General features: G+C 38.6%; 2 protein-coding genes across 4 annotated transcripts in view; one reads left to right on the forward strand and one right to left on the reverse strand.

Moving 5' to 3' along the window:
* Positions 1 to 2,870: 2,870 nt before the first annotated feature.
* On the reverse strand, positions 2,871 to 4,522 carry TIGD4 (tigger transposable element derived 4). Its single transcript, XM_010382877.2, has one exon. It carries the CDS (start codon positions 4,493 to 4,495, stop codon positions 2,957 to 2,959), a length of 1,539 nt encoding a protein of 512 aa, XP_010381179.1. The 5' UTR covers positions 4,496 to 4,522; the 3' UTR covers positions 2,871 to 2,956.
* Positions 4,523 to 13,332: 8,810 nt separating this feature from the next.
* ARFIP1 (ADP ribosylation factor interacting protein 1) overlaps positions 13,333 to 18,416 on the forward strand; it is a 118,362-nt gene continuing 113,278 nt past the window's right edge. For 2 of the 3 annotated variants that reach the window (XM_010382879.2, XM_010382880.2), the window contains exon 1: positions 13,333 to 13,695. The gene's annotated coding sequence lies outside the window, so the exon portion shown is untranslated. The remainder of the gene's footprint in view (positions 13,696 to 18,416) is intronic. The other variant, XM_030921348.1, reaches the window with a different exon arrangement.

Raw genomic sequence — 18,416 nt, forward strand, 5'->3', positions numbered from 1 at the left:
CAGAAATGGAAAAGAGTGCCTCTTAACAGGTGAGGTATTTGCTTGGAAAGCTCTCCTTCAACCTTTCTTCTTTTCCCCATGCCAGTTAATCTGCTTTGTATACAGTGAAAGGAAGGTTTGAGATTTGATCTCAGGTCCAAATGAGAAGCTAGGCAGGCAACATGAAACTCATAGGCCTTAATTTACTCATTGTCCTACTTTATCCTGAACCAAACCTTTCACTAGTAGTTAAGTGGCCATTGGTAGTGAAATGATGTCCCCAATTCAACATAAGACTTGCTCTTGATGAAGTAGAAGGAAGCAAAAACATTGTTGAAACAGTAGGGATTTGCAAGGCAAGAATAATGAAAATAATGCCACATTAAATTGAAAAACAGGCAAACTAAATCAAGTTGTGTTTTGAAAAGACAAGCAATATTTAGTTCTAACTCTGTAATGATTGTGTATATAGAAGATAAATCAGGAGCAAGATATGCAGCAGTGATTGTCATTATCTGAGGAAAATTTCTAAAATTTTTGTTCAAAAAATTGCTTATATGTCTTCTAAACTACAAGAGTACACAGTAACAATTTATCTTTGAATTTAAATCTGTGGGCATTTTTAATTCTTAGTTATAATAGCTTTGTCTTATTTTTTTAAATTAATTTTACTTTTTTTGAGACAGGGTCTCACTCAGTCACCAAGGCTGGAATGCGGTAGCATAATCACTGCTCACTGCAGCCTCAACTTCCTGGGTTCAAGCAATCCTCCCACCTCAGACTCCCAAGTAGCTGGGACAATAGGCATGCGCCACTGCATCTGGCTAATTTTCTTATTTTCTGTAGACATGGGTTCTCCCTATGTTGCCCAGGCTGGTCTCGAACTCTCGGGCTCAAGTGATTCTCTTGCCTTGGCCTCCCAAAGTGCTGGAATTACAGATGTGAACCACCATGCCCAGCCTTGTCTTATATTATCTTTAGATACATTATGCCTCAGAAATATTTACGGATCATGGAATGGATGATGATCCATTTATGGAATGGATCATGTCATATAGGAGAAAAAAAAGAGGGTGCTTTCAGTACTTTGGAAATACTGAACTTATTTTAAATATTTTCAAAGAACTACACTGGAACTCTGTGATTGACTGGTACAGAGTTACCAAAGCTGATGGCATCCCAGTATTTCACTAGTAATAGTGTTCTCAGAAGAGATCTTATGAATAGTGCTACTAGCATGGATCCAGCATATTTTCTTCGTCCTCAGTCCCCTAAACTCAAGGGAAGAAAATAATACAATTTTCCTTCATAGAGTATAGATAAGAAGCATCGTGGTACATAGAGGAATACAGGACTAGGTGACAGGGAACAGCTGCATTTTAGTTTTGGCTCTGAGATATTTTTAACCAAATCATTTTATCTTTCTAGGTTTAATTTCCTCATCTATAAAAATGGAGATAACGATTCTTTTATCATTGAATATCTGGAATGATTACATAAAACAGATCACAAAAAAAGAAAAAAAATATTGAAGAGCCAATATATGTCAAGTACTATAGTTAAAGGTGGAACTCTTAAGAGCTCCATTAGACCCATGATTGCACCAAATTACAACTTTAAATCAAATCATTAATAAAATGCTTTTAAGTAATCCTTATTTCACTCTAAAAGAAACTTTAATTTTAATACATTTTAAGGCTTACTATTACCAACTCTCAAAAGCAGAATAAATCAACAGTTGAAAAATAAAAATGCTTTCTATAGATATTTCCTTCCAAATGTGTCATCTGTTGGCAGACTAATAATTCAGAGTGAAAATAATCTGTATGTTTTACATTTTTATAAAATATTTTTCAAAGGGGACACTAAATCGAGTGTAATAAGTTAAATAAGCAAATTACTTAAAATTTAACAATGGAAAAGTCTCACAAATTATTGTTACAATTTTCTACTATCTAAAGACTACTTTATAGATGGAAATCAATTAATTTCATACAGTATTTTAAAACATTCTATAGATAAAACTTCCTCAAACAGAATTTTAATCCAAAGTGTTACCAATCAAATTTGGGGGAAAAAAGGATTACATACATCAAAATATGCTAAAAGGACATTTAGTTTTACCTGAAAATAAAATTCAGTAAAATCCAAAAAATAATTAAATATTATAGAATAAAAGCTTGAGCTGTTAAAATTAGAAAAATATCTAGGCATAGCTATTAAACTATAAATATCATAAGAGTTTAATAAATGTTTCAATAATCTATTTTTATATTAAACATAAATACACATATAAATATTTAGGAAGAATCCATAGCTTCTGGTTATAGATGACAAATCTGATAGGGTCACAGCTTTTCATTTGACCTGATATACAAATAACTTGAAAGTAGTAAGACTCATATTTTTAATCATTTTGGTATATAGTTAAGGTCCGATTTTATTTTCAGCAGTTTTCCACAATTTCTTATTAGAAAGGTCAGCTAGTTATGTGAAAAATAATTTAAAATTACTTTATATTTGATATTTAAAAGTCTAGTTAGAATACATACGGCATATATATATCTTTATAAAAAAGTAAACTATTGCTAGGTTTTTTTTCTTAGATTAGGTAAATTAAAATATTCTAGAACATAATCTGAAATTTAAAAGACAAAATAGAAATCACCAATTCAATGTGTAAATATAGCAGAAGGGTTCCTTTTATGTTTGACATATTGACCATATCTGTCTAATATAGCCCTTTGACATACATGTTTTACTTCCTAAAACCTTGTTAAATAAAAATCTGTATTTTTTATTCAATCATTATTTACTAGGGAGTTTTGCTACTCAAACCAAAGGTTTTTGCAATTAAACCAAGGATTACTAGTTTTTCATTTTTTATGTTTAGGCAATGTGGCGTAACTCCTTTACATACCATATATAATAAAATGTATCAGGAAAAGCTATTACTCTTCAGATACACAATACATAGTTACTTAGGTGATAAAGAGTTAATAAAATTTTCAAGGTCTGCTAAAGAATTTTGAAGTCCGTCATTCATATCTTGACTTCTAAGAAATTTTTTCAGAGTATCTAAAGCAGTTATTGCCTCAGATTTTGATGGCAAAGGGAGTTCAGTTTCTGGAGATCCATCATCATCCTCTTCATCAGAAGTGTAAAATCCAGTTTCATCTGATTTACTTTCTTTGGTACATACGGAATCACCATTTGGTGCTGCTTCACACGTCTCCAAATCGTCATCCAGGGCAGCATACTCTTCTATAGATAAACCTTCAGGAAATTCTACTCCTGCCCCCAGAGCATCAGCAACCAAATCCAGACCAGTATCCTTCTCTGCACTTGTTACGTCACTTTCTCCTTTTTGAGATTTGAATCCTGCCTCTTCATAGCTTTTAACAATAGTCTCTGGGGTTACAGCCCTCCAGCAAAGATGCAATGTATCAACTGCATCTAGCAGTGAAAATGTAAATTCTTTGCTACCTTCAACAGAGCTTAAAAATTTCTTGATAAGACAGTGTCGATATTTCATTTTAAGGCTTTTAATAATGCCTTGTTTCATAGCTATACATTTGGAAGATAAACATGATGGAAAGAATGCTAACTCAATGGACTTCAGGTTCTTTACCTCTGGATGTGCTGGAAAAGACTCAACAAAAATCACCACTCTTCGTTGCTGGGCTTGAAATTTCTCATCAAGCTTTCGCATCCATTGTTCAAATACATCTGAGGTCATCCATGCCATTCTGTTAGCTTCATAACACACAGGCAATGATTTTAAACCTTTGAAACAATGTGGATTTCTCTTTTTTCCAATGACAAGCAAAGGAAGTTTCTCTGAGCCATCCATGTTTGTGCCAACCACCAGAGTTATTCTGTCTTTGCATAACTTTCCAACTGAACATGTTTCACCTTTAAATGCAAATGTATTGGTAGGTAACATTCGATAAAGCAGCCCAGTCTCTTTTATATTAAAAACATTTTTAGGATGATAATCATTTAAATAATAAGGAAGTACATTTTGGTACCAGACAGTCGAAGGGTCTACTGATACACCTGTAGCTTCTACAGGTTGAGCTCTGAATACTAAACCATACCTGGATTTAAAACGATCCAGCCAACCATTACTGCACTTAAAATCATTATGGCCCAGTTTCTGGGCAAAATCATTAGCTTTTAGACGTAACATTGGACCATTAACTGGTACATTTAGACACTGAGCAATTCGATACCACCTCATTAATGCCTCTTCCAGATCTGTATAAAAAGCAGTTCTCAGTCTTTTTCTCTTTGGATCAAATCTTAGAGATTCAAAGGCTTCTAGAACTTTGTCTTTATTCTTTATAATAGAAGACAATGAATTTTTCTTTATTCCATATTCAGCAGCAATCTCTGCTTTTTTCTTGCCACTTTCCACTGCATTTATGATGTCGATCTTTTCCTCAATGGATAGGCTTTTCTTTTTCTTCACTGTTACGGGCAGAGTAGAGGCATCCGCAGAAGCTTCTGCCATCTCAGCCAGTGCTTATGTAGAGATTACTCTTCTTACTGCCTGGTGACTGTTTCTTTGTTTTCCAGTATGATATAGATTGCTGCTTTCTATCCTACTTCATATACTAAAAGTTGGTAAGTGTCTGATAGTCTTATTTCGTAGGAACTTGATGACAAAATATGCTTTTTCAAAGATCTGAAGAAGAAAAATGTTATATGCAACTAGAATGTTTTAGAAGAGAAATTTCCTTCCTAGAACCTTGTATAGTTCAGTTTATAGCTTATTCAGAGTTGTAGAAGTCAAGCTAAAATAGAAATCTCATTATATCAAACCTGTCCAGTCCGGCTGATGTATTTTTAGAACTTCAATCCTTTAAGATGATCCATTTTATCCAGGCACACATTGAACCTCCTATTAATTCTCCATAGAAGGCCTCAGAGACAAGAAGAAAAAACGTTCAAAAGTTTCCATGCAACTATTACCCATTAATTTTCAAGTTTGTTCATGGTAAAGAAGAAAATGGCAGAATCCTTCTAGAAGTTGCCAGTATATCTTCTTCTGTTTTTTGAAAATGTAAAAAGGGAAAAAGCAATTTTAGCAATATGTCAATTGAATATTAAAAATAATGCTTATACCCAATTGTTTTGCTCTTAATAATGAAAATAAGAGAAACATGTTTCTGAAAATACAATAAAGTTTCCAAGAGAAATGCTTACCTCCCAAAAGGCCTCTCTGTAAAAGCTCTCTAGCTCTGTTCTACAGATTTGAATTCTCACTTGCCTTTGAATGCTTTATAATATATAGTTCTGAAATAAATCAGATAAATTTAATTTAGTTTGAAAATGTGGGCTTACCAAAATTAAAGAACTAAAAATGATGCTGGATAGATGCTTGGTGGCTATTTTTCACATGAGGTCACAGACTGCACCCTCTAACTTCTCCAAAAGAAAACATAGTCAGACAGTAGTCACAAGGTTCAACTTTTAATAGCACATGGGAGACAGTGTCTCTTTTATAGGAGTCTGACAGAAAATGCTTCACTAAAAAATCAAGTACAATTCTATTTTTAAAAAATCTAAATCCCATTTGACCTAAAAGCTTAAAAACCCAGTACCTTTTTATTTTTATTATTTAAAATTTTTCTCTTCTTTTTTTTTAACCCTTATCCTGTTAGTGGGCTAAGAACTCAGTAACTTTTGTATTAATTTGACGCATTAGCTGAATGTACAGAGGCCAGAGATACTGGACAAAAGGCATAGTAACAAACATTTAGGAGAGCATAATACAGAAAAAGATGTAGACTAAGAATAGGAAGGATAGTGACCACGAGTCTTAACATCTCAGGTCCTCTACTTTCTATCTGTAAAAAAAAAAGTGCCAGGCAGTTCTGAATTGAGAAGTGACTCCGCTATTTAGTACTCATGTGATCCCAGGTCATTTACTTAACCATCTGAAGCTTCAGCTTCCTTATCTGTAAAATGGGAGTAACTACAGCACCTACCTCATTATTGTGCATTCAAAAGGATTCAATGAAAGAGTGTAAAGCACTTAGCACAGTATTTAGTACTTTAAGAAAGTGCTCAACAAATGGATGGTGATGATCTCATCATCATTATCTCTCTCATGTCTTTTGGCTGTGTGAATCTACAATTTGGAAAACTTTATAAAATCCTACTTGCAAACAGAAGCAAGAATCCCACCTTAAATCTATACTCAAAGTAGGGCTTTTCTTTTCTTTTTTTTTTGAGACGGAGTGTCACTCTGTCGCCAGGCTGGAATACAGTGGTGCAATCTCGGCTCATTGCAACCTCTGCCTCCTGAGTTCAAGTGATTCTTCTGCCTCAGCCTCCTGAGTAGCTGGGACTACAGGCGCACACCACCACGTCCAGATAATTTTTGTATTTTTAGTAGAGATGGGATTTTAAAATGTTGGCCAGGATGGTCTCAATCTCTTGACCTTGTGATCTGCCCGCCTTGGCTGCCTCAGCCTCCCAAAGTGCTACTATTATACTATTACAGGCATGAGCCACTGGGCCCGGGCTAAAGCAGGGCTTTTCTTAAGCCATGAGAACAGTCACATGGCCCCAGATGGGCTCACCTCTACTTTCCCAAGTCAGCACCTCCCTTATCAGAATCCATGGAGCAGCCAAGATAATAACAAGCTAATTTGATGGGCGGTGTTATTTCTGTGTGTGTGGGCACTCCATTCTTCTTGCTGGGCTTCCAGGTTTCCCAGGTGATGCGCACCTTTTTGCACAAAATCTTTCGACAAAACTTTTTGCCAAAATTCTTCTGCCCTTGTTGTCCAACTCAAAGGAGGAATTTTTATCATAGGAATTACAACCAGTAAAGGAATTCTTTTTTTTAAAAAAAGTGTCATTTCAAAAAAAGTCTTAAAAATAATGATAGCCCTGGGTTTTAGTTTTTAAATGGTTTTACTACCTATATTCCAAATAACCAAGGAGGAAGGTAAAACTGGATTTCATTGGTCCCACAGTTACCATGTGGTTAAGAGCAGTTTAGAGTCCAGGCTTTTAAATGTCAAGTCAGCATTCTTTTCACTATATTACAGTATCTTTGAATCACACTGGTGGGGCGTCCTGTGACCATAGTTACAGATTCTATGCTCCCAGCACCAACCTAAGCCAGCATTTCCAATGTCTTAAAAAAATAAAAAGCAACATTAGGCCTCCATGGAAGAATAGGCCATTATGAATTCTGTGAACACAAATAGCAACTCTTAATCTGTTAGGGAGGGTTGACCTAAGTAATAAGATTTGACCATACAACTAACATTAAAAATCTTGCTTGTATATGGGATCTCTTCTTACATTTTCATGCAATTTCCTGTAAATATGCAATTATTTCAAAATAAAAATAAAATTATTGCTCTTATTAGGAAGATACCAACCTTCAGAAATTGATGTAGCAAGAACCAATTTTTCAAAAAAGACAAAACCAACCAAATTTACTAAGAGAATCTCCCAACCCCTCCCCTCCCCTCCTTCCTTCCTTCCTTCCTCCCTCCCTTCTGCCTTTCCCTTCCTTCCTTTCCTTCCTCCCTCCCCCTAATCCCTCCCTCTCTTCCTCCCTCCCTTCCTTCCTCTCTCCCTCCTGCCTTATCTCATTTATCAGAAATAAAATCTACCATGTCAAATAACAACGATTATAGAAAAAGTAACTTGAATTTCTTCTTTTCCCATCCTGGTTAAAACGATATAATATATACTATCAGAGATTACTCATTATCTTGAGAAAATTGAAAATGTGATAACTTTATTTAGAAAGATTAGGTTTTTCCCCTGAGTTAACATTAGTCAAAGCTACAATTTTCCATGATAAGATACAATGTATCTTTATTCCTAAAAGCAATCACATTTCTAATGCCAAACAGACAAATTAGACTTTTTCCCTAGAAAAGAATAAGGCATCAATACTACCTGATCAATGAAGCTGACATTCTCCAAACTCCAACAGTATAACATCTGGGATATTCTTTTGCAAGGAGTAATGGCAGCAGCTAATATTTCTCAGAACAGTCATCCTCTCAAGCTCATTAATCATTTTCCCTCTTGAAAATATTACAGCAGAGAAACACTGTTCTACATGTTAGGGAATATTTTCTCTATGTCAATGCTTAAGCTAATCAGAAAATAATAATAATCAATTCATCAAAAGAGACTCGCCAAATTAATTTCAAATAAAGAAAATACAATGGTCAATCCTACTATTAATAAGAAAAACATAAATCTTCTTTTAAAAAAAGAGATACATTTTTGTTTCTGCCTATCAAAATGTCAGTATCTAGTGTTTGCTGGGGTGAGGTAACAGGTTGTTAGGAGGCACATAAATTGTTACAACATGCTTATGGAGGGCAAATTTGCAATATGATATACAAACCTTAAAACTGTGTATAACATTTTATCTAGCAAGTCTATATCAAGGATTTTTTTTTTTTTTTTTTTTTTTTTAAGACAGAGTCTTGCTTTGTCGCCCAGTGGTGCAATCTCAGCTGGAATGCAGTGGTGCAATCTTGGCTAACTGCAACCTCTGCCTCCTGGGTTCAAGCGATTCTCCTGCCTCAGCCTCCCAAGTAGCTGTGACTACAGGCATGTGCCACCACGCCCGGCTAATTTTTTGTATTTTCAGTAGAGACGAGGATTCACCGTGTTAGCCAGGATGGTCTTGATCTTCTGACTTTGTGATCCATTCACCTCCGCTTCCCAAAGTGCTGAGATTACAGGCATGAGCCACTGTGCCCAGCCTATATCAAGGATTTTATCTCAAAATAATAATTATAGATATAAAAATAATTTCTTACAAATGTATTAGTTTTCTATTGCTAATGCAACAAATTGCCATATACTCAATGCCTTAAAACAACACCCAATTATTATCTCACAGTTCTGTAGATCCTAAGTACAGGTGGGCTCAACTGGGTCCTCTGTTTAGGGTCTCACAATGCAGAAATCAAGATGTTGGTCAGAAGTTGGGCTCTTATCTAGAGGCTCTGGGGAAGAATTTGCTTCCAAGCGCAATCAGATTGTTTGCAGAATTCAGTTCCTTGCTGTTGTAGGACTATGGTCCCTAGTTTTTTTTTGTTGGCTGTTGGTAGGGACTACTCTCAGCTTCTAGAGGCTTCCCTCAGGTCCTTGTCTGTGGCCCTCTTCATTTCAGCAATGGAGAATATTCCTCCCGTAGAATCTCTTTCACACTTTGAATCTCTCTGACTTCTTCTATTGCCACAAGCAGGAGAAAACTCTCTGTTCTTAAAGGGTTAGGTCTTGATTAGGTTAGGTCTACCTAGACTACTGCCCTTTTGATTAATTCAGAGTCAATTGATTAGCAACCTTAATTACATCTCCAAAATTCCCTTGCAAGTAACATAACATATTCATGGAAGTAGTATCCCATCATGTTCACAGGGAGAGGGAATTATACAAGGTAAGGGTCATTGGAGTTCATCTTAGAATTCTACCTACTACACAGGACTATTCCTTGCATTGCTATATAATTACAGACAAAATTGAAAATATGCAACAAAAAGGATTCATTCAATAAATAAGAAATATCTACATGCTGAAATACTTTTGTGCCACACAAAGAATATTTAATGATATGAAAAAAAGTCCATGATATAGTAAGTGAAAAAAGCAAAATATAAAATTATATGTCAACAAATACAACATACACTAAAAATTACATCAGAGCAGAGGCTCATGGTTATTCCTACAGAGCTCACTTCCAGTAAACCATAGGTTGTCAATAACAATTTGTTAAATAAATGAAGAAATATATATCTACATAGATATAAAGAAAAAAAATACATTGACCAAAATGTTGAATGTTCTAAGTAAATGACTTATAAATAAGTTCAGTTTTTTCTTCTTTATAGTTAAACACATTTTTACAACTCTAATGTTCTACCTTTTTTTCCCTCTACAACAGTCATCTTAGAATAATGTTCTATTTTTGCACCAAGTTGTTAAGAAAAATCAGTATCAGAAAACATAAAGCTGGCATTCTTCCCATTCAGAATCTCTAGGGGTAATGAGTCACTCTCCTTTTATCAGTAGTTTATACCCCTCTGCAAAGAATCAACTACTTTCCAAACTTAAGAAAGCACTCACTCACTGTCTTCTACAAATAGATAGCAACTATACCCACTTAATCCTGCTTGTGCCATTACCCTAAGTAGCAGGAGTTGCTGGTATTCTGGAACTTGCCTGGTATGCAGCAGACAACATATTTCCATAACTCGACTAGAGTTAGTCAATTTCCTGGTGCTATAAGAGAATCAAATAAGTCCAAAGTTCAGTTTCCCAAAAAGCATCTTATTTATCATGGGAAAACATGCAAAACAGTCGTACAAAGTTGACTGAAATGGGGGCTCAAATCGAAGGCTTGCAAGATCCAAAGAGAGGGAAAAATGAATTCTCAAAGGGAGGATAAATAATGGGTTCATGACAGAAGTAGCATCTGAACTCAACTGTAAAGGATGGATAGGGACATCACAAGTAAGGAAAAATAGGAAAACATTTCTGCTGATAAGAATAGAGAACAAAGCATGGAAGAGGGAAATACGCAGTTTGAAGCATATTAAACATTTCTTTGCAACTAAAGTTTCACATCTATGTCTATATTGGTATTTATACTTATCTCTATTAGTTGGTTAAATTAGCACTTCTCCTTCAGGTATATAAAAGAGAGTGCTCATTTGCAAGATTGAGGCCAGATCTTGGTAAGCCTTTAATGCCAGGATAAAGAATTAGACTTCATTGAGTATGCCACAAATGCCATTCAGGGCTACTAGAGTTCCCCATAAGCCCAATGAATAAATAGCACCTGATTTTTCAAAAAGCCAAATAGCCAATAGCAGTGCAAAATTAAATGAGTAGATAATCTCCATGTCATAAATATATATGGAAGGCAGCTCTTCCCTTTAGTCTCCAAAAATAAATGACAATTCAGAGAAAAGTAGTAATCTTCTATTTTAAACAAAATGAACAGGCAGGGTCCCCCAAGTTTTAGGGCAAAGGAGGGAAGGAAGAAAAGAAGGGAGAGAGGGAGGAAGGAAGGAAGGAACGAACGAACAAATGAAAAAGGAAGGGAGGGAGGGAAGGAGGAAAGAAAAAGAGGAAAGAAGGAACGAAGGAGAAGGGAGGGAGACAAGAAGGAAAGGAAGAAAGAAAAAGAGGAAGGAGGGAAAAAAGGAAGAGAGGGAGAGAGGGAAGAGAAAACAAGTCTCCTCTAAGCAGGGCCAGGCTTAAAATAATGTTTTTCAGTTAGTACCAAAAATAATCCCCAATCCAAAGAACACTGGTTGCTGTTTCCTTTGTCCCAAAGGATATATAGAATTCCACTATTTTCCATCACCAGCTGAAGTAGTGTCTAGTGTTTTCTTGGAGCCAGACTACATTCTAATTTCCTTCAGGTCCGTGGAAATCATAGAAAGATTAATCATGTGTATATATAGCCTTGCACAGCGTAATACTGTGGATGAGGATTAATCATACACAGTACCAGAATCTCACTGAAGAGAACTAGTTCCAAGTTCATCTGAATCTCTGTCAAAACCATCAGCAGGTGCCAAGGAAACTATCCAGCTATGAACAAACTAAAGCAAGTCTCCACCTTTCCAAAATAAGAAACACCTCTGGGTCTAACAGTCTAATAGTTAGATTATTAGAAGCTAAGCATCTAATGAAGCTTAGCATCTCCAAACTCAAGAGACAGCTAGCAGGAATCCTTAACACAATAGCCAGCAAAAACAATTCAGTATTCACTGTCCACAATCATTCAAGCACCGCTGAGCCCTACCGTACACTTCCTCCAAGTCACCCTTCTGAAACCCTAGGAACAACACTTGTACTTAGCTGCAAGTTCTGTAGTCGCTCTATTCCTACACAATTACAGCAGTAATTAATTTAGATTGGGATTCTTTTCTTATAATTGAGAAGACTAACGGTCTCCAAACCAACAAGATGTCTTTGTACAGAAAAATCCACAGTAAGCTGTAAGAACTGAAGTTATAGTTTGAGTGGGTTGACATATATATTTGCTCCTTTGTTTTAAGACAGAACCACTTAAGATGAGAGATTTTTGTTCTGGAATTTCAGTACTATTTTTGTAAGAGGTGGTATCCTGGAGAGTTCAATCTTGTTATACATTGGAAACATTTATGGGGACACTGGTATTTACTATTCACAGATCCGGGGAAGATTCCTGCCAGGGATATTTCACTACACTGAAACTCCCTGGAAATCTGTAGAGGTAGAGCTCTGCCTTTGGGCATTAGTCATTAAAATTATCTTGTCAGCTACTGTGACAAGTAAAGGCAGCTGAAAAGTACGGTCTTAAAGAAGGGTAAATCTCGCCATATGCACAGTTACCCTTCGCATTTCTACAAGCGAAATGAGAATAAAAATGAGCATTCAAAGCTGTCAAAGAAAAAGCAGTCCAGCAGTTCGAAGGGATATTCTGTGATGGACCAACTGTATGGTACTGTGTGTAAAAGAACTTCAGGTCTATCTAGCGCCACGGCGGAGCCACGCTTTCCCACTATTCAGCGCTGGGGATGGGGAGAGTAGAGCAGGTTGGGGCCCCGTTTAGGAAACTACGAAGGGCTCTGAGAGAGCGAATTGTTCAGCAGTTTCCGTGAGAGGACAATGATCTATTTAAGAAGTAATGGGGCAAGCAAAGAAAGCAGAGCTCGGTCATCCGGAAAAATAAAGAGGAGCCGGAAAGAAAAATATCAGGGAATCTACTGTGAGAGAGCGAGCAAAGCAAAACGCGATCACAGATCCAGAGCAAGAGCTCAGGGATGCCGGGCCCGGGGATCTAGCCTTTCTGAAGGGAGGGGGCTCCCCAGGCACGGGGGCAGCGCGAGGAAGCGCCCACATTCCGTCTGCTCCCTTATCTTCGCATTCTCCCCACCACCCCCACCTTCCCCGCGGGACTGGAATAACCTTCGTGCTCTCCGGTGGCTGAGAAAGCAGCTTTCGCTCTTCTGTGGTAGCGTGGCGGTGAGCTACATCCACCTCCACCCTCCCGACACCGGCTCACGGTCTGTTGGGGAGACTCCTAACGTGTGAGGCTAGGGTGTGTGAATAAAAAAGAGGGAGGCGGAGGGCTCCTGGAGACCTTTGACGTCTCAAGACCAGGCAGGGACGCCTTTCCGCAAGCTCCCAGCTCTAGCCAGTGCCTCTGGCCCCGCGCGCACATCCTTCTACTATTAGGTCGCTGCCAGAAAATTGCCCGGGCAACGACACCGCCGGAGTCCCGGATGTGGTTGCTAGGGCAGCAGCGGGAGGGGCGCAGCCCGCCTCCCGGAGAAGGGCGGAGGGAGCCTCGTGGGAGGTGCGCTGGCACCAGCGAGACGTGGCCGGGCAAGGCCAGATTGAGGGAGAGAGAGGCCGTCCAGGGCCAGGTTCAACGCTATTTCCGGTCTCCTCACTTCCGGCTTCGCTGATCTTGGTGCTAGTTCTGGAGGCCGGGTTGAGAGGTCTCCAGTCCGACTGTCCTCGGCGGTTGGTCAGTGTGAATTTGTGACAGCTGCACTTGCTCCCCGCCCCCGAGCAGCCGAGGTGCGTGGGGGAGGAGGAAGAAGGAAAAGGTCCGGGTCTCGTTTCCGCTCACTTCTTGCCAGGGTTGAGGCGATTCCAGGGAGCGGCGGAAGGGATAAGCCTCGACTAAGAAGCTACCGAGTTACCCTAAGACAGGTGAGGGCGGAGCTGGCTTGCCTGGGAAAAGGCGGGGGAAAGATGGTTTGAGGTGGTTGGTGGGGCGGACACGTTGCCTCCGGGTTCGCCATTCCGGACTTTTACAGGGCACACCTCTCCTTAGTCTATGCCTTATCTGCCCAAGTGTTATGCCTTTGGTTTCTGTTCCTTCATTCCTTTTGTTCCTCTGAGTGTGCCCCCGAAACAGCCGAGTGAAGGTGTAGGACCGGACCTTGCAGGGAGGCACTCTCTTGGCTTTGCATACATTGGGTGGGAAAAGGGGTTGCAGGATCCGGAATCCGGACGTTTCTTGACAAAGTGTCGGAGTGGGCCTCCTTCAGGCTTGGTGTCCAGCCCTCATTTCTCCCCTCCTCTCCCTGCATCCCCAACTTCCTCTCTCCCGCAGTAGGAGGAAGGGAGAGAGTGATAGTCCCTCTGAGAGGTTCTTCTGGCAGTGGTGCAGGGAGGAGTCTTGCCTGTGAAATGTCCAAGCCTGACTGTGCGTCTGAGGACGTTCAAGAAATGCTGGAGTTTTGGAAAGGGAGTTGTGCGGTTGTCTTCAGCTCCGTTACTGTTTGCCAAGTTACTACTGTTTACGTGTCTAGGAAAAGGAGAGAATTTTTTTAAAAGTTTTTAGACGCTAGACGTTTTTCCCTTTATTTTGTTATTACTTCCTTTTGTTCTTACCTTCCTCTTAAGCCCTTTGATTTCAAAAAGTTTACACTTTACACTTCCTACAGATCCTTTAGCCACTCTTAGGATTTCTGTCCCCCGCCCCTACCCTGTTTTCTCCTAAAGTATAAAATTCATCTAACTGCGTTCTTATTTGATAAGGAAAAGCCGGAAGAGATCCAGAACTTTTCATAAACTTCTGCTTTCATACTTTCACCTGTAAGGGTGTGTTCACGTTTGCCATTTAATTAACTTAATTGGCAGAGAAATGTGCACCAGAAATGGTTACCTTAAGTCAGCTGTCTGTTAAGGCTTCAGGAATTGGCCTTTTCTTTTTTCTTTTCTTTTTTTTTTTTTTTGAGACGGTGGCTCACTCTGTCGCCCAGGCTGGAGTGCTTTGGCGCGAACTCAGCTCATCGCAACCTCCACTTCCCAGGCTCAAGGGATTCTTCTGTCTCAGCCTTCCGTGTAGCTGGGATTACAGGTAGGCGCCACTACCACCTGGCTAATTTTTGTATTTTTAGTAGAGACGGGGTTTCACCATGTTGGCCAGCCTGGTCTCGAACTCCTGACCTCAAATGATCCGCCCGCCTTGGCCTCCCAAAGTGTTGGGATTACAGGGGTGAGCCTCCGCGTTCGGCCTAACTGGCCATTTCATTGCTGTTCTCTCAGAGCGGCTACAGATGACTATGTTTTACTACTGTTTTAATTCTACTTTTCTTTCGTTTGTCCTGTGGTGTTTTTTGTTTTGTTTTCCTTGCTTAGCATGACCCACGTCTTCTCCCAACTACCGAGTCTAACACACTTTTATCTGAGAAAACAGAAAAGATTTCTAATTTATTTTCAGGATTAAATCCCTGCCTAAGTTACTTTAGTTTTTATTCAGATTGATAAATTGGTTTACCCTGGATTATGATTTGCCTTAATCCTGGATGATGACTTGGGGTTCATGGCCTAAGGGTCATCAACTTTCAGGGGTCTTCCTCATTCCCACCCCTGAAATTATATGCAGTTTTGTTTGAGTGAATTTTTCCCCCCCTGGGGAAAGTGTCCATTCTTTATCAAATTCTCAAAGGAGATATACAGCCTCTTGATAGATTAAAACCACCACTTAGGCAGTGTCTTGTTGAAGTTAGTGAAAATAGGTGTGTGTGTGTGTGTGTGTGTGTGTTTTCCACTTAGGCAGTGTCTTGAAGTTAGTGAAAACGTGTGTGTATGTGTTTGTTTTCCACTTAGGCAGTGTCTTGTTGAAGTTAGTGAAAACAGGTGTGTGTGTGCGCGTGCGTGTGTGTGTGTTTTGTGTGTTTTCTCAAACTGTAAATTGTTTGCTTTGGGACCAAGGAAAGGAGAATGCGGGGATTCTTCTAGTTTCATATTGAAATCTCTACTTTAAAACGTTAGTGTTTCTAAATTCCTTCCTAGGCTTACAGAAGGAAATGAGGCTGCCCACTTCATTTCCTGATTTGTGGTTTTGAGGTTTCTTTTTAGGGATAGCTGTTTGTGGTCAGTGCTCTGGCGATCCAGTGGATTTACAAACTGATGTGCTTATCTTTAATATGTATTAAATATCACCAAGCTACTAGGCACAATTCAGAGTAAAAGATTTAAATTCTAGTTGCATTTTGCTTTCATTTTCTTAACTGTTTTTGCTTGAGGCATGTACCTTAGGATTTGATTTGGCTTTGCTAGGAAGAACAAACAAGATGTTTCAGTGGTGTGGTCCTTTGGAATGTTGTTGCTTATCTTGACATCCACTTTCCCTCCGTTGTGTATGAGATATTTTAATGATTGTTTCTCTCTTGTGAATAAGTTAGTATCCTTCCAAACTTAATGTAAATTTTAGAGTACATGTTTGAACTTACCGATTTGGTTGTGAATTATTTGTTGATTGAGGGTTGCAGTTCTAAAAGTCTGATACTTTTTTTTTTTTAGAATGTTAACTTGAAGAGACCTATACAGCTCATCGTAGTCTATCTTGAGTAACCAGTTTCTTCTGCTCACAAAATGAAATAAGCTTTCCTCTGTCTAGCAACCTCACTTGGGGGAGCAGTCAACATAAGTTTTTAGACAATAGTTCATGCTAGGCTGGGCACAGTGCCTCACGCTTGTAATCCCAACACTTTGGGAGGCTGTGGCGGGTGGATCACTTGATGTCAGGAGTTCGAGACCAGCCTGGCCAACATGGTAAAACCCCATCTGTACTAAAAATACAAAAATTAGCTGGGTGTGGTGTACATGCCTATAGTCCCAGCTACTTGGGAGGCTGAGGCAGGAGAATCACTTGAACCCAGGAGGCGGAGACTGCAGTGAGCCAAGATCCCACCACTTCATGCCAGCCTAGGCAACAGAGTGAGACTCCATCTCAAAAACAATAACAGACTAGCTTATGCTAAATTAGTTTCCTTTTAAGGTAATGACAGATTCGGAAGATAGTTTATATCTAACACTGTAACAATTACATTTATTTGCTTATGTGCATTAAGCTAAGTGCTTTACATTATTATCTCATCTGGTAATTTTATAAAGTGGCTAAAGTCCTCTTTCTATAGGTGAAGAAAATAAAGCTGAATGATTAACTGAAGCTAAACTAGTCTGCTCAGAATTGCACTGGTGGAGCCAGGATTTGAACCTAGGTTGTCTGACTCCAGACTACTACTGTAGACAACTTCTACCATGTGTCCATTATGTCCTTTTTGAAATGAGTTGGAGATATATCACCAGATCTTAACCTCAGTTAAGAAAAGGTCATTTCCTTTCTTAATCTTCAGTGGATGAACATCTAGTTGAATATCATACTGAGAAGTTTGACAAAAATAAGTGAATTTGGAGGAGGCAGTTGGTAGGGGTTTCCTATGGGGATGGATATAAGTCTCTGGTGTGTGTGTGTGTGTGTCAGAACACACACACCTACTTGAAATAAAGAATTGTAAGTATAAATTCTTGAAATGAAGATTCAAATAATATAAACAGATGGTGTGTGTGTGTATATGAGGAGTGGAAAATGTGAAAACGAAGATTATAAGTAATAAACTGGGCATTGTAAGAGTCTGGAAGTATAAATAAATTTTAGAATAATAAATTTATGATGGAGGAAAGAATCAATTCAGAATGGAAGAAGGAGTAAATTAAACAGGAAACTTTAATATGGCTATGGATGAAAAACTAAAATATTTGTACAGAATGGAAAGTGAGTTGTTCCACTTAACATGGAAGTTGATGACTTAGGACCATGACAAACTAAAAGTCAGATATGTGGCACTCCTTCTGGATGTATGAAAAAGACTATTGGTCTGAAAATAATTTTGTTTTCCTTGATCTCGACTAGCTTTTGGCAGTCATGGAAGCCACCAAATGGCTCTTGCACATTAACAGATATTGTTTATGAGACAAAAGTATTTATTTTCTTTTTCTTTTTCCTTTATTCCTGTTCTCCTCTTTCTCCCATCTCTCATTCCATTATCCTCCATTCCTTCTGAGCCTGTGTCTTAGGATGAGCATAGGCAGGTGTTGCTTAAACCTTTAGTTGTTCCTGAAAAAGGAATATAAAGTCTCTTTATGAAATTACACTTTTTTCCCTTAATGAACATACTTAAGTGAATGCTGTTCTTCAGAGTAGGCAATCTGCTTTGAAATCTTCTTCTAGTATTACTGTCAGTTCAGATTGAGACATACAAAAATGAAAAGTTCTTGCCGGGCATCATCACTTCATGACCTCAGTCACTAGAATCTGAATAACTTTGGGTATTTGGAAAAAAATCACATCCTCTCTTGAAAGACAAAGATTTGGGGATCTGAAGGTAGTTGCAAAACAGGCGATTGCTCAAATCTTTTGTGAAAATATGGCAGTGTCTGCCATGTTCTCACCTAAGATAAGAATTTATATTTTATTTTTGTGTATCTGTGATAGCATTGGACTAGCAGCTCCTTGATTTTCAACCTTGAGCCTCATTGGTCCCTGGGGAACAGTGGCATACTGCCTTTGGAACAGGATCATAAAAGCAACAGAGTTAGTGGTAAGCCCTAAATCATCCAGAGGAGGGAGTCAGTTC

The sequence above is a fragment of the Rhinopithecus roxellana genome, chromosome 2 (genome assembly GCF_007565055.1).
Source record: "Rhinopithecus roxellana isolate Shanxi Qingling chromosome 2, ASM756505v1, whole genome shotgun sequence".
NCBI lineage: Eukaryota > Metazoa > Chordata > Mammalia > Primates > Cercopithecidae > Rhinopithecus > Rhinopithecus roxellana.